At 46.6% G+C, this 17,834-nt stretch overlaps 1 protein-coding gene across 2 annotated transcripts in view; it reads right to left on the reverse strand.

Moving 5' to 3' along the window:
* The window catches only part of LOC115171776 (sarcalumenin-like), a 53,383-nt gene continuing 35,549 nt past the window's right edge, over window positions 1-17,834 (reverse strand). For both annotated transcript variants that reach the window (XM_029728903.1, XM_029728904.1), the window contains 3 exons: window positions 4,189-4,305; window positions 3,417-3,650; window positions 1-2,374 (listed from right to left, as the gene is read on the reverse strand). In XM_029728903.1, coding sequence (XP_029584763.1) covers window positions 1,560-2,374; window positions 3,417-3,650; window positions 4,189-4,305 — 1,166 coding nt within the window. In that variant the 3' untranslated portion in view covers window positions 1-1,559. The remainder of the gene's footprint in view (window positions 2,375-3,416; window positions 3,651-4,188; window positions 4,306-17,834) is intronic.

The following is a 17,834-nucleotide window of genomic DNA, read 5'->3' on the forward strand; positions in this document are numbered from 1 at the left end:
TCACACTCAAACACACATCATTTGGTTTATTTACTGTCACACCATGAGAAAGTTCTCCATCATTCATGTAACATGTTTCACTTTTATATCCTGTTGGTCATTCAGCTGAAAAGCTGGCAAGCGTATCATTTAAAAGGAGAAAGAAAACTTTGAAAACAATATTGAACTCCTATCAGACATTGGAAGATTCATGGCTGGGTTGCCAGACTTGTTTGTGCTTTAGCCAACACTTCTCTGTTTGTACTTTGTCATGCGATATGATAGAAGGTCTGGGCTAAAGCACAAACAGACGTGGTAACTAAGCCAGCAAATGTATATACTCAAACAACAACAGCAAAGCAAGCATAGTTAAGAAGTGAATCAGAGTACACCCAAAACCCCACCCCCTCACCCCTCCCTACCACCAATAGGACGTGAAGATCATGACCCTGACCTCTGCATTCAAGACAGTGCTCATATCAAAGATGGTGGATAAATGAAGATGTCCCACTCAGGCCGTTTACCATTGAAAAAAATGGTCACAGTTCCGGTCTGCTTAAGGGGTGTTCTCCCATAGACACCAATGCGATAACAGCTGGGTCTGGTCTACTTAGTTCATGGACTGCATATGAACCAGAAAAAATAAGGGAGTAGGATGTCTCGCTTCTTCTTTCGTCTCTGCTCATATCACAGGCTGTCAACAACCTGAGAGCGAGAAGAAGAATATAAAACAAAGATGGCCGACAGAGTGGACCATCTTACAGCACCGTACATAGGGTTTGTTGGACTGCACCATAAGGTTTGTCAGTTGTTTAAGTGAACATTATTGAAAGTTCAAAGTGAGAAAAGTAAATACATGCACCTATGATATCATCCGTTATTAAATAAATACCATCTGTCATCTAACATGCAGTGTTAAAAGGTATCTCGACAGTGTTATTACACCTAAAGGCTGAGCTTATAATGCCTTCATAGGAGAGAAAAAAGATCAAGATCTAATGTCTGTGGAAAGGACTGAACCCAGACATCAAAAAGAAAGACAAAGAACATCGCAGAGAATTGAGACCTGCTGAAATGCATTTTTCAAATAAGATCTTGTAAAACAAATTGGCAACTCCTGTTTCCAATTTCCCATTTTATTCACATACAAGGGAGACCGGTTGACTGTTTCAGTCTCACGATTTTTTATTTTTATACAATTTTACATCTTTTTCTCCCAATCACAGACAGTTCATTGTGGTTGTGCAAGGGAGAGAGGAGGGAGATGAGTTATTCTGTAATCTTCTCATCTCTCCAAGCAACTATTATTCTCAGCTGCCAAATTATACACACAAACCAACCCTCCCTCCATCTCTTCCTCTCCCCAAACCCTCAACACACCACCACCTCTTGTTCTCCTGAGAAACAACCCTCTAAATGAACCCTTCCCTTCTCCTCTGTCTCCTCAAACAAGAACATTACAGGCCTCTAACAAGTCCGGGGGTCTGACAAATGTCACCGTTCCCCTTTTTCCTTTATCACTCCTTCACACCTCCTCCTCTTCCTTTCTTCTCTTCCCTCCCCCTCTCTCTCGTATTCTATCAGTTTTTCCGATAGCGGTTTTTAGGCTTGTCTCCGCATCCAGTGGCCTCGCAGGAGGACAGGCCGGGGGGGGCCTTGCCTGGGTTGATGCTGCTTAGAAGACCCGGCAGCTCGCTGGTGATGGCCTTCTCGATCTTGTCCAGCAGGCAGCCGCCTGAGTAGGAGCACTGGGCGGACAGGGACTTGAAACTGCCGATTGGGTTCACACCGAAGAAGTCCTGGTAGGCTTCACGGTTGGGCAGGTCGAACTTGCTCACGTTGGTCTTGGCCAGGATGGACTTGAAGATGAAGAACTTGTCCGGGTCGTCCACGATCTCCTTGAACACCAGGTCAGGGTCACTGAAGTAGCTCATCTTGTCCTTAAAGGTCTGAACGTAGCGGTCCACCAGAAGGGCATGGATGCGCACCCGGATGCCATGCTGGCGGATGAAGGCGATCTTGTTCTCCATGCGGTTCTCGATCACCTGGTTTAGGTCTTCCAAGAGGGAGATCTCCTCGCGCTTAAACAGCTCGCGGCTGGTGTCGGGTGCGTAGTCGTAAGGCCAGAAAGAGCTGACGTAGACCCTTGGGGGCTCTGTGACGTTGATGAGGGGTGCTAGCGACCAGAAGAGGGCACCGTAGACACGCATCAAGTCCTGGGTGGCCAGGTTGTCTGCCTTGTTGAGGATGATGCGGATCTGGGACTCACGGCCCTTCAGCTGGCGGAAAAGCATCTCAAGCTCCAGGCCCACGTCCAGCTTGGTGGGGTCAAAGGTCACGAAGATGAGGTCGGCACGATCGATGAACCACTGGCACACGTCGTTGAAGGGATAGCCTGGAGGGAGGAGGTAGAAACAGGGTCATTTAACATCAATATCTTGGCCAGTCAGGAGTCATGGTTGCATTCCATTTAACACCAATGTCTTGGACAGTCAGGAGTCATGGTTGCATTCCATTTAACACCAATGTCTTGGACAGTCACTAGTCATGGTTGCATTCCATTTAACATCAATGTCTTGGACAGTCAGGAGTCATGGTTGCATTCCATTTAACACCAATGTCTTGGACAGTCAGGAGTCACGGTTGCATTCCATTTAACACCAATGTCTTGGACAGTCAGGAGTCACGGTTGCATTCCATTTAACACCAATGTCTTGGACAGTCAGGAGTCATGGTTGCATTCCATTTAACACCAATGTCTTGGACAGTCAGGAGTCACGGTTGCATTCCATTTAACACCAATGTCTTGGACAGTCAGGAGTCATGGTTGCCTTCCATTTTACATCAATGTCTTGGACAGTCAGGAGTCACGGTTGCATTCCATTTAACACCAATGTCTTGGACAGTCAGGAGTCATGGTTGCATTCCATTTAACACCAATGTCTTGGACAGTCAGGAGTCATGGTTGCGTGCCATTTAACACCAATGTCTTGGACAGTCAGGAGTCATGGTTGCATGCCATTTAACACAATTAGATTGATTAGGCTAGATTGATTCCTAAATGTCAATTTTTCTATTTTCTATTTTAGGCATTTATCAGACGCTCTTATCCAGAGCGACTTACATCTTAAAATGAATGTAGATTATTATTACATAACACTGATTATTATTTATTGATGTAGATAGATGTATAGGTCTAATTGTATAACATAAATCCTAGAGATTGACAGGTCTATTTGATGATAAGAGTCGATCATGTTTAATATTTCATGTTCATGTGAATTTCAACTGAAGATACTGTAGCGATGTAACTTAGAAAAACAACCATGGCAAAGCTGTTGGACTGACAGTCGCAATGACTTGTGTTTGAGCCCCGGTCGTGCTACCGCCTGAATTTGCTACAAGATCTTCAGCGCTCCTGCTCTCTGTGTGCCTACCTCTCTCCTGCTGCTTGCGGTTCTCAATGATTCCAGGCGTGTCCACGAAGGTGACGCGCTCCAGCAGCTTGTGGGGCATCTCAATGCCAATCAGCTTCTCAAGAAAGCTCTGCCCAAACTTCTCCAGGGGCGAGAAGGAGCGCGAGCTGTCGGCCGCCATGACGATGCCCTCTATGGAGCGGGTCTTCTCGCCGTGCATGATCACAGTGAACTCAGAGGTAGTGGGCTCAGCACCTGGCAGACAGAGGGAGAGAAAGACGGGAAAGGGATGAGCCAGGGGAAGAGAAAGATGTGAGAGAGGGGGATGGAAAAGGGGAACAGGAAAGAGGAGAAGATGCAGAAGGGTTGATGAATGAGGGAAAGGCGGGAGGAACAGAAGAATGAGAGAAGATGATAGAGCAGAAGACGAGGAGTAAGTAGGTAGAGTGAAGAGTTATGTACATCAGAAACCAGGTGAAAAACCTAAATTACTTCAATTACCTCGACTAACCGCACATTGACTCAGTACTGGTACCTCCTGTATATAGCCTTGTTATTTATATTTTGTGTAACTTTAAAAAAAAACGTTATTTACTAAATATTTTCTTAACTCCATTTTCTTAAAACTGTATTGTTGGTTAAGGGCTTGTAAGTAAGCATTTCACAGTAAGATCTACACCTGTTGTATTCCGCACGTGACAAATATCTTAATTTGATTTGAAAAACAGGTGCATCAGAAACCAGGTGAAAAAACAGGTGCATCAGAAACCAGGTGAAGTTTGAAGGGCGTTACCTGTGTACAGCTGGTAGGGGCTGTCCTTCAGGCCAAGCAGGTAGTTGATCATGGAGGACTTGCCTACACTCCAGGGCCCAAGGAACAACACCATGGGCTTGGAGGTGATCTCCCCATCTGTCAGGTAGAGAGAGGAGGAGGAGGAGGAGGTGATGCTGGTTAGAGCCATGGAGGTTCACTGCACTCATGACGACATGGAATACCAGAGACATAGAGCCGCTCCAGTACATCTGAAACCTAATCTGATAAATCACAACAGCCTATTCACCTGGAGTGTATTCAAATGGAAACAACTGCTGTCATACTGTTGCCTACAATCACACTCACATAAAGAGAATGAGGTGCTTCCCTGAAAGTAAGTCGATGTTCTTAAGATGGTCTACAAAAACTTGAGTTGTTCTAAGCTGGCCAGCTGACAATGTAGAAATTCCAGCATGTATTGCAAAGGTTCCAGACCTCTCTGTGTCTGAGAACATGTTTCTCAACTGTAGGGGTCAGGAACCAGTGCAATGGCCAATGGGATGCAGGCTTGATGCTTCCTCAACCACAGGCTGCATGGTGCACTTGCTTGTAGGTGACAGACAATAAAGTAGCACATGACAGCAAAGCTAGACCATGTGCAACTATAGAAATTGTAGTTCTTCGGCGGAATTGCTTTCATTAGTTTGATGATGATGCAATTTCAATACAGTATGTTAGACATGCCCTGCATTGTGACATTCTCATTCCTATGTCTGTCATAGAGAGCAGGCGTGCACTGAGTAGACAAAACATTATGAACACCTGCTTTTTCCATGAGAGAAACTGACCAGGTGAATCCAGGTGAAAGCTATGATCCCTTATTGATATCACTTGTTAAATCCACTTCAATCAGTGTAGATGAAAGGGAGGAGACAGGTTAATTAAAGAGGGATTTTAAGCCTTGAGACATTTTATTTATTTTATTTATTTCACCTTTATTTAACCAGGTAGGCAAGTTGAGAACAAGTTCTCATTTACAATTGCGACCTGGCAATTGATTGTGTATGTGTGGATTGTGTATGGATTGTGGATTGTGTATTGTGTATGTGTGCCATTCAGAGGGTGAATGGGCAAGACAACATCTTTAAGTACCTTTGAACAGAGTATGGCAGTAAGTGCCAAGCACACCGATTTGAGTGTGTGAAGAACTGCACCGCTGCAGGGTTTTTCACACTCTACAGTTTCCCGTGTGTATCAAAAATGGTACACCAACCAAAGGACATCCAGCCAACTTGACACAACTGTGGGAAGCATTGGAGTCAACATGGAATTCCTGTGGAACGCTTTCGACACCTTGTAGAGTCTATGCCCCAACGAATTAAGGCTGTTCTGAGAGCAAAATGAGGTGCATCTCAATATTAGGAAGGTGTTCTTAATGTTTTGTACAGTCAGTGTATTGTACTTTGTCCTCAGTAGTGCACTATATAGGGTGTAAGGTGCCATTTCAGATGCATTCCAAGTCTGTGCTGGGCAGAGTATTAACTAAACATAGTAAGACAGCCTAGTTACTAGACAAAAACTAAAATATATCTTAGCAGCAGCACACTGGCAATGATCTCAAACGAACACAGAGGAGCAACATGGAAGAAAGAGGCAGAACAGGAACATGACAGACAGAACAGGAACATGACAGACAGAACAGGCACATAACAGACAGAACAGGCACATGACAGACAGAAAAGGCACATGACAGACAGAACAGCCACATGACAGACAGAACAGGCACATGACAGACAGAACAGCCACATGACAGACAGAACAGCCACATGACAGACAGAACAGCCACATGACAGACAGAACAGCCACATGACAGACAGAACAGCCACATGACAGACAGAACAGCCACATGACAGACAGAACAGGCACATGACAGACAGAACGGGAACATGACAGACAGACAGAACAGGCACATGACAGACAGAACAGGCACATGACAGACAGAACAGCCACATGACAGACAGAACAGCCACATGACAGACAGAACAGGAACATGACAGACAGAACAGCCACATGACAGACAGAACAGCCACATGACAGACAGAACAGGAACATGACAGACAGAACAGGAACATGACAGACAGAACAGCCACATGACAGACAGAACAGGCACATGACAGACAGAACAGCCACATGACAGACAGAACAGGAACATGACAGACAGAACAGCCACATGACAGACAGAACAGGCACATGACAGACAGAACAGCCACATGACAGACAGAACAGTCACATGACAGACAGAACAGGCACATGACAGACAGAACAGCCACATGACAGACAGAACAGGAAAATGACAGACAGAACAGGAACATGACATACAGAACAGGAACATGACAGACAGAACAGGCACATGACAGACAGAACAGGCACATGACAGACAGAACAGCCACATGACAGACAGAACAGGAACAGGAACATGACAGACAGAACAGCCATATGACAGACAGAACAGGCACATGACAGACAGAACAGGAACATGATAGACAGAACTGGACCACGACAGACAGAACAGCCACATGACAGACAGAACAGGCACATGACAGACAGAACAGGCATATGACAGACAGAACAGCCACATGACAGACAGAACAGCCACATGACAGACAGAAGAGCCACATGACAGACAGAAGAGCCACATGACAGACAGAACAGGCACATGACAGACAGAACAGGCACATGACAGACATAATAGCCACATGACATACAGAACAGCCACATGACAGACAGAACAGGCACATGACAGACAGAACAGCCACATGACAGACACAGCCACATGACAGACAGAACAGGAACATGACAGACAGAACAGACACATGACAGACAGAACAGCCACATGACAGACAGAACAGGCACATGACAGACAGAACTGGAACATGACATACAGAACAGCCACATGACAGACAGAACAGGCACATGACAGACAGAACAGGCACATGACAGACAGAACAGCCACATGACAGACAGAACAGGCACATGACAGACAGAACAGGCACATGACAGACAGAACAGCCACATGACAGACAGAACAGTCACATGACAGACAGAACAGGCACATGACAGACAGAACAGGCACATGACAGACAGAACAGCCACATGACAGACAGAACAGGAATATGACAGACAGAACAGCCACATGACAGACAGAACAGCCACATGACAGGCAGAACAGGAACATGACAGACAGAACAGCCACATGACAGACAGAACAGCCACATGACAGGCAGAACAGGAACATGACAGACAGAACAGCCACATGACAGACAGAGCAGCCACATGACAGACAGAACAGCCACATGACAGACAGAACAGTCACATGACAGACAGAACAGGCACATGACAGACAGAACAGGCACATGACAGACAGAACAGCCACATGACAGACAGAACAGGAATATGACAGACAGAACAGCCACATGACAGACAGAACAGCCACATGACAGGCAGAACAGGAACATGACAGACAGAACAGGCATATGACAGACAGAACAGGAACATAACAGACAGAACAGGCATATGACAGACAGAACAGGAACATGACAGACAGAACAGGCATATGACAGGCAGAACAGGAACATGACAAACATAACAGGCACATGACAGACACAACAGCCACATGACAGACAGAACAGCCACATGACAGACAGAACAGCCACATGACAGACAGAACAGCCACATGACAGACAGAACAGCCACATGACAGACAGAACAGCCACATGACAGACAGAACAGGAACATGACAGACAGAACAGCCACATGACAGACAGAACAGCCACATGACAGACAGAACAGGAACATGACAGACAGAACAGGAACATGACAGACAGAACAGCCACATGACAGACAGAACAGGCACATGACAGACAGAACAGGCACATGACAGACAGAACAGCCACATGACAGACAGAACAGTCACATGACAGACAGAACAGGCACATGACAGACAGAACAGGCACATGACAGACAGAACAGGCACATGACAGACAGAACAGCCACATGACAGACATAACAGGAACATGACAGACAGAACAGCCACATGACAGACAGAACAGGAACATGGCAGACAGAACAGGGACATGACAGACAGAACAGGCATATGACAAACAGAACAGGAACATGACAGACAGAACAGGCATATGACAGACAGAACAGGAACATGACAGACAGAACAGGAACATGACAGACAGAACAGGCATATGACAGACAGAACAGGAACATAACAGACAGAACAGGCATATGACAGACAGAACAGGAACATGACAGACAGAACAGGCATATGACAGGCAGAACAGGAACATGACAAACATAACAGGCACATGACAGACAGAACAGCCACATGACAGACAGAACAGCCACATGACAGACAGAACAGCCACATGACAGACAGAACAGCCACATGACAGATAGAACAGCCACATGACAGACAGAACAGGGACATGACAGACAGAACAGGAACATGACATACAGAACAGGAACATGACAGACAGAACAGGCACATGACAGACAGAACAGGCACATGACAGACAGAACAGCCACATGACAGACAGAACAGGAACAGGAACATGACAGACAGAACAGCCACATGACAGACAGAACAGGCACATGACAGACAGAACAGGAACATGACAGACAGAACTGGCCCACGACAGACAGAACAGCCACATGACAGACAGAACAGGCACATGACAGACAGAACAGGCATATGACAGACAGAACAGCCACATGACAGACAGAACAGCCACATGACAGACAGAAGAGCCACATGACAGACAGAACAGGCACATGACAGACAGAACAGGCACATGACAGACATAATAGCCACATGACATACAGAACAGCCACATGACAGACAGAACAGGCACATGACAGACAGAACAGCCACATGACAGACAGAACAGGCACATGACAGACAGAACAGCCACATGACAGACAGAACAGGAACATGACAGACAGAACAGACACATGACAGACAGAACAGCCACATGACAGACAGAACAGGCACATGACAGACAGAACTGGAACATGACATACAGAACAGCCACATGACAGACAGAACAGGCACATGACAGACAGAAATGGCACATGACAGACAGAACAGCCACATGACAGACAGAACAGGCACATGACAGACAGAACAGGAATATGACAGACAGAACAGCCACATGACAGACAGAACAGCCACATGACAGGCAGAACAGGAACATGACAGACAGAACAGCCACATGACAGACAGAACAGCCACATGACAGGCAGAACAGGAACATGACAGACAGAACAGCCACATGACAGACAGAACAGCCACATGACAGACAGAACAGCCACATGACAGACAGAACAGTCACATGACAGACAGAACAGGCACATGACAGACAGAACAGGCACATGACAGACAGAACAGCCACATGACAGACAGAACAGGAATATGACAGACAGAACAGCCACATGACAGACAGAACAGCCACATGACAGGCAGAACAGGAACAAGACAGACAGAACAGGCATATGACAGACAGAACAGGAACATAACAGACAGAACAGGCATATGACAGACAGAACAGGAACATGACAGACAGAACAGGCATATGACAGGCAGAACAGGAACATGACAAACATAACAGGCACATGACAGCCAGAACAGCCACATGACAGACAGAACAGCCACATGACAGACAGAACAGCCACATGACAGACAGAACAGCCACATGACAGACAGAACAGCCACATGACAGACAGAACAGGAACATGACAGACAGAACAGCCACATGACAGACAGAACAGCCACATGACAGACAGAACAGGAACATGACAGACAGAACAGGAACATGACAGACAGAACAGCCACATGACAGACAGAACAGGCACATGACAGACAGAACAGGCACATGACAGACAGAACAGCCACATGACAGACAGAACAGTCACATGACAGACAGAACAGGCACATGACAGACAGAACAGGCACATGACAGACAGAACAGGCACATGACAGACAGAACAGGCACATGACAGACAGAACAGCCACATGACAGACAGAACAGGAAAATGACAGACATAACAGGAACATGACAGACAGAACAGCCACATGACAGACAGAACAGGAACATGGCAGACAGAACAGGGACATGACAGACAGAACAGGCATATGACAGACAGAACAGGCATATGACAGACAGAACAGGAACATAACAGACAGAACAGGCATATGACAGACAGAACAGGAACATGACAGACAGAACAGGCATATGACAGGCAGAACAGGAACATGACAAACATAACAGGCACATGACAGACAGAACAGCCACATGACAGACAGAACAGCCACATGACAGACAGAACAGCCACATGACAGACAGAACAGCCACATGACAGATAGAACAGCCACATGACAGACAGAACAGGGACATGACAGACAGAACAGGAACATGACAGACAGAACAGGAACATGACATACAGAACAGGAACATGACAGACAGAACAGGCACATGACAGACAGAACAGGCACATGACAGACAGAACAGCCACATGACAGACAGAACAGCCACATGACAGACAGAAGAGCCACATGACAGACAGAACAGCCACATGACAGACAGAACAGCCACATGACAGACAGAACAGGCACATGACAGACAGAACTGGAACATGACATACAGAACAGCCACATGACAGACAGAACAGCCACATGACAGACAGAACAGGCACATGACAGACAGAACAGGCACATGACAGACAGAACAGGAACATGACAGACAGAACAGGCACATGACAGACAGAACAGGCACATGACAGACAGAACAGCCACATGACAGACAGAACAGCCACATGACAGACAGAACAGTCACATGACAGACAGAACAGGCACATGACAGACAGAACAGGCACATGACAGACAGAACTGGCACATGACAGACAGAACAGCCACATGACAGACAGAACAGGAACATGACAGACAGAACAGCCACATGACAGACAGAACAGCCACATGACAGGCAGAAAAGGAACATGACAGACAGAACAGCCACATGACAGACAGAACAGCCACATGACAGGCAGAACAGGAACATGACAGACAGAACAGCCACATGACAGACAGAACAGCCACATGACAGACAGAACAGCCACATGACAGACAGAACAGGAACATGACAAACAGAACAGGCACATGACAGACAGAACAGCCACATGACAGACAGAACAGGAACATGACAGACAGAACAGGAACATGGCAGACAGAACAGGCATATGACAGACAGAACAGGCATATGACAGACAGAACAGGAACATGGCAGACAGAACAGGGACATGACAGACAGAACAGGCATATGACAAACATAACAGGAACATGACAGACAGAACAGGCATATGACAGACAGAACAGGAACATGACAGACAGAACAGGAACATAACAGACAGAACAGCCACATGACAGACAGAACAGCCACATGACAGACAGAACAGCCACATGACAGATAGAACAGCCACATGACAGACAGAACAGGGACATGACAGACAGAACAGGAACATGACAGACAGAACAGGAACATGACATACAGAACAGGAACATGACAGACAGAACAGGCACATGACAGACAGAACAGGCACATGACAGACAGAACAGCCACATGACAGACAGAACAGCCACATGACAGACAGAAGAGCCACATGACAGACAGAACAGCCACATGACAGACAGAACAGCCACATGACAGACAGAACAGGCACATGACAGACAGAACTGGAACATGACATACAGAACAGCCACATGACAGACAGAACAGCCACATGACAGACAGAACAGGCACATGACAGACAGAACAGGCACATGACAGACAGAACAGGAACATGACAGACAGAACAGGCACATGACAGACAGAACAGGCACATGACAGACAGAACAGCCACATGACAGACAGAACAGCCACATGACAGACAGAACAGTCACATGACAGACAGAACAGGCACATGACAGACAGAACAGGCACATGACAGACAGAACTGGCACATGACAGACAGAACAGCCACATGACAGACAGAACAGGAATATGACAGACAGAACAGCCACATGACAGACAGAACAGCCACATGACAGGCAGAAAAGGAACATGACAGACAGAACAGCCACATGACAGACAGAACAGCCACATGACAGGCAGAACAGGAACATGACAGACAGAACAGCCACATGACAGACAGAACAGCCACATGACAGACAGAACAGCCACATGACAGACAGAACAGGAACATGACAAACAGAACAGGCACATGACAGACAGAACAGCCACATGACAGACAGAACAGGAACATGACAGACAGAACAGGAACATGGCAGACAGAACAGGCATATGACAGACAGAACAGGCATATGACAGACAGAACAGGAACATGGCAGACAGAACAGGGACATGACAGACAGAACAGGCATATGACAAACATAACAGGAACATGACAGACAGAACAGGCATATGACAGACAGAACAGGAACATGACAGACAGAACAGGAAAATAACAGACAGAACAGGAACATGACAGACAGAACAGGCATATGACAGACAGAACAGGAACATAACAGACAGAACAGGCATTTGACAGACAGAACAGGAACATGACAGACAGAACAGGCATATGACAGGCAGAACAGGGACATGACAAACATAACAGGCACATGACAGACAGAACAGCCACATGACAGACAGAACAGCCACATGACAGACAGAACAGCCACATGACAGACAGAACAGCCACATGACAGACAGAACAGCCACATGACAGACAGAACAGGAACAGGCACATGACAGACAGAACAGGCACATGACAGACAGAACAGGAACATGACCGAACAGGAACCGGAACATGACAGACAGAACAGCCACATGACAGACAGAACAGGCACATGACAGACAGAACAGCCACATGACAGACAGAACAGCCACATGACAGACAGAACAGGCACATGACAGACAGAACAGCCACATGACAGACAGAACAGCCACATGACAGACAGAACAGGAACAGGCACATGACAGACAGAACAGGCACATGACAGACAGAACAGGAACATGACCGAACAGGAACAGGAACATGACAGACAGAACAGGCACATGACAGACAGAACAGGAACATGACCGAACAGGAACAGGAACATGACAGACAGAACAGCCACATGACAGACAGAACAGGCACATGACAGACAGAACAGCAACATGACAGACAGAACAGGAACATGACCGAACAGGAACAGGAACATGACAGACAGAACAGCCACATGACAGACAGAACAGGCACATGACAGACAGAACAGCCACATGACAGACAGAACAGGCACATGACAGACAGAACAGCCACATGACAGGCAGAACAGGCACATGACAGACAGAACAGCCACATGACAGACAGAACAGCCACATGACAGACAGAACAGGCACATGACAGACAGAACAGCCACATGACAGACAGAACAGGAACATGACAGACAGAACAGCCACATGACAGACAGAACAGCCACATGACAGACAGAACAGGCACATGACAGACAGAACAGCCACATGACAGACAGAACAGGGACATGACAGACAGAACAGGAACATGACAGACAGAACAGGAATATGACATACAGAACAGCCACATGACAGATAGAACAGGCACATGACAGACAGAACAGGCACATGACAGACAGAACAGGAACAGGAACATGACAGACAGAACAGCCACATGACAGACAGAACAGCCACATGACAGACAGAAAAGGCACATGACAGACAGAAAAGGCACATGACAGACAGAACAGCCACATGACAGACAGAACAGGCACATGACAGACAGAACAGCCACATGACAGACAGAACAGGAATATGACAGACAGAACAGGAACATGACATACAGAACAGCCACATGACAGACAGAACAGGAACATGACAGACAGAACAGGAACATGACATACAGAACAGCCACATGACAGACAGAACAGGCACATGACAGACAGAACAGGAACATGACAGACAGAACAGCCACATGACAGACAGAACAGGAACATGACAGACAGAACAGGAACATGACATACAGAACAGCCACATGACAGGCAGAACAGGAACATGACATGCAGAACAGCCACATGACAGACAGAACAGGCACATGACAGACAGAACAGGCACATGACAGACATAATAGCCACATGACAGACATAATAGCCACATGACAGACAGAACAGCCACATGACAGACAGAACAGCCACATGACAGACAGAACAGGCACATGACAGACAGAACAGCCACATGACAGACAGAACAGCCACATGACAGACAGAAAAGGCACATGACAGACAGAACAGCCACATGACAGACAGAACAGGCACATGACAGACAGAACAGGCACATGACAGACAGAACAGCCACATGACAGACAGAACAGGAACATGACAGACAGAACAGGAACATGACATACAGAACAGCCACATGACAGGCAGAACAGGAACATGACATGCAGAACAGCCACATGACAGACAGAACAGGCACATGATAGACAGAACAGGCACATGACAGACAGAACAGCCACATGACAGACATAATAGCCACATGACAGACAGAACAGCCACATGACAGACAGAACAGCCACATGACAGACAGAACAGGCACATGACAGACAGAACAGCCACATGACAGACAGAACAGGCATATGACAGACAGAACAGACAGATGACAGACAGAACAGGCATATGACAGACAGAACAGGAACATGACAGACAGAACAGCCACATGACAGACATAATAGCCACATGACAGACAGAACAGCCACATGACAGACAGAACAGCCACATGACAGACAGAACAGGCACATGACAGACAGAACAGCCACATGACAGACAGAACAGCCACATGACAGACAGAACAGGAACATGACAGACAGAACAGCCACATGACAGACAGAACAGCCACATGACAGACAGAACAGGAACAGGCACATGACAGACAGAACAGGCACATGACAGACAGAACAGGAACATGACCGAACAGGAACAGGAACAGGAACATGACAGACAGAACAGCCACATGACAGACAGAACAGGCACATGACAGACAGAACAGCCACATGACAGACAGAAGAGCCACATGACAGACAGAACAGGCACATGACAGACAGAACAGCCACATGACAGACAGAACAGCCACATGACAGACAGAACAGGAACATGACCGAACAGGAACAGGAACATGACAGACAGAACAGCCACATGACAGACAGAACAGCCACATGACAGACAGAACAGGCACATGACAGACAGAACAGCAACATGACAGACAGAACAGGCACATGACAGACAGAACAGGCACATGACAGACAGAACAGGAACATGACCGAACAGGAACAGGAACATGACAGACAGAACAGCCACATGACAGACAGAACAGCCACATGACAGACAGAACAGGCACATGACAGACAGAACAGCCACATGACAGACAGAACAGCCACATGACAGACAGAACAGGCACATGACAGACAGAACAGCCACATGACAGACAGAACAGGAACATGACAGACAGAACAGCCACATGACAGACAGAACAGCCACATGACAGACAGAACAGGAACAGGCACATGACAGACAGAACAGGCACATGACAGACAGAACAGGAACATGACCGAACAGGAACAGGAACAGGAACATGACAGACAGAACAGCCACATGACAGACAGAACAGGCACATGACAGACAGAACAGCCACATGACAGACAGAAGAGCCACATGACAGACAGAACAGGCACATGACAGACAGAACAGCCACATGACAGACAGAACAGCCACATGACAGACAGAACAGGAACATGACCGAACAGGAACAGGAACATGACAGACAGAACAGCCACATGACAGACAGAACAGCCACATGACAGACAGAACAGGCACATGACAGACAGAACAGCAACATGACAGACAGAACAGGCACATGACAGACAGAACAGGCACATGACAGACAGAACAGGAACATGACCGAGCAGGAACAGGAACATGACAGACAGAACAGCCACATGACAGACAGAACAGGCACATGACAGACAGAACAGCCACATGACAGACAGAACAGGCACATGACAGACAGAACAGCCACATGACAGGCAGAACAGGCACATGACAGACAGAACAGCCACATGACAGACAGAACAGCCACATGACAGACAGAACAGGCACATGACAGACAGAACAGCCACATGACAGACAGAACAGCCACATGACAGACAGAACAGGCACATGACAGACAGAACAGGGACATGACAGACAGAACAGGAACATGACAGACAGAACAGGCATATGACATACAGAACAGCCACATGACAGACAGAACAGGCACATGACAGACAGAACAGGCACATGACAGACAGAACAGCCACATGACAGACAGAACAGGAACATGACAGACAGAACAGCCACATGACAGACAGAACAGCCACATGACAGACAGAAAAGGCACATGACAGACAGAACAGCCACATGACAGACAGAACAGGCACATGACAGACAGAACAGGCACATGACAGACAGAACAGCCACATGACAGACAGAACAGGAATATGACAGACAGAACAGGAACATGACATACAGAACAGCCACATGACAGACAGAACAGGAACATGACAGACAGAACAGGAACATGACATACAGAACAGCCACATGACAGACAGAACAGGCACATGACAGACAGAACAGGAACATGACAGACAGAACAGCCACATGACAGACAGAACAGGAACATGACAGACAGAACAGGAACATGACATACAGAACAGCCACATGACAGGCAGAACAGGAACATGACATGCAGAACAGCCACATGACAGACAGAACAGGCACATGACAGACAGAACAGGCACATGACAGACAGAACAGCCACATGACAGACATTTTTTATTTTATTTATTTCACCTTTATTTAACCAGGTAGGCAAGTTGAGAACAAGTTCTCATTTACAAATTGCGACCTGGCCAAGATAAAGCAAAGCAGTTCGACAACATACAAAAACACAGAGTTACACATGGAGTAAAACAACATACAATCAATGATGCAGTAGAAAAAAATAAGACTATATACAATGTGAGCAAATGATGTGAGATAATGGAGGTAAAGGCAAAAAAATGCCATGGTGGCAAAGTAAATAAAGTATGGCAAGAAAAAACACTGGAATGGTAGATTTGTAGTTTGAAGAAAGTTAAAAGTTAAAATATAAATAATATGGTGCAAAGGAGCAAAATAAATAAAATAAATAAATACAGTAGGGGAAAAGGTAGTAGTTTGGGCTCAATTAAAGATGGGCTATGTACAGGTGCAGAGATCTGTGAGCTGCTCTGACAGCTGGTGCTTAAAGCTAGTGAGGGAGATAAGTGTTTCCAGTTTTAGAGATTTTTGTAGTTCGTTCCAATCATTGGCAGCTGAGAACTGGAAGGAGAGACGACCAAAGGAGGAGTTGGCTTTAGGGGTGACCAGAGAGATATACCTGCTGGAGCGCGTGCTACAGGTGGGTGCTGCTATGGTGACCAGTGAGCGGAGATAAGGGGGGACTTTACCTAGCAGGGTCTTGTAGATGACCTGGAGCCAATGTGTTTGGCGACGATGATGAAGTGAAGGCCAGCCAACGAGA

Source organism: Salmo trutta, chromosome 32, assembly GCF_901001165.1.
Source record: "Salmo trutta chromosome 32, fSalTru1.1, whole genome shotgun sequence".
Lineage (NCBI taxonomy): Eukaryota > Metazoa > Chordata > Actinopteri > Salmoniformes > Salmonidae > Salmo > Salmo trutta.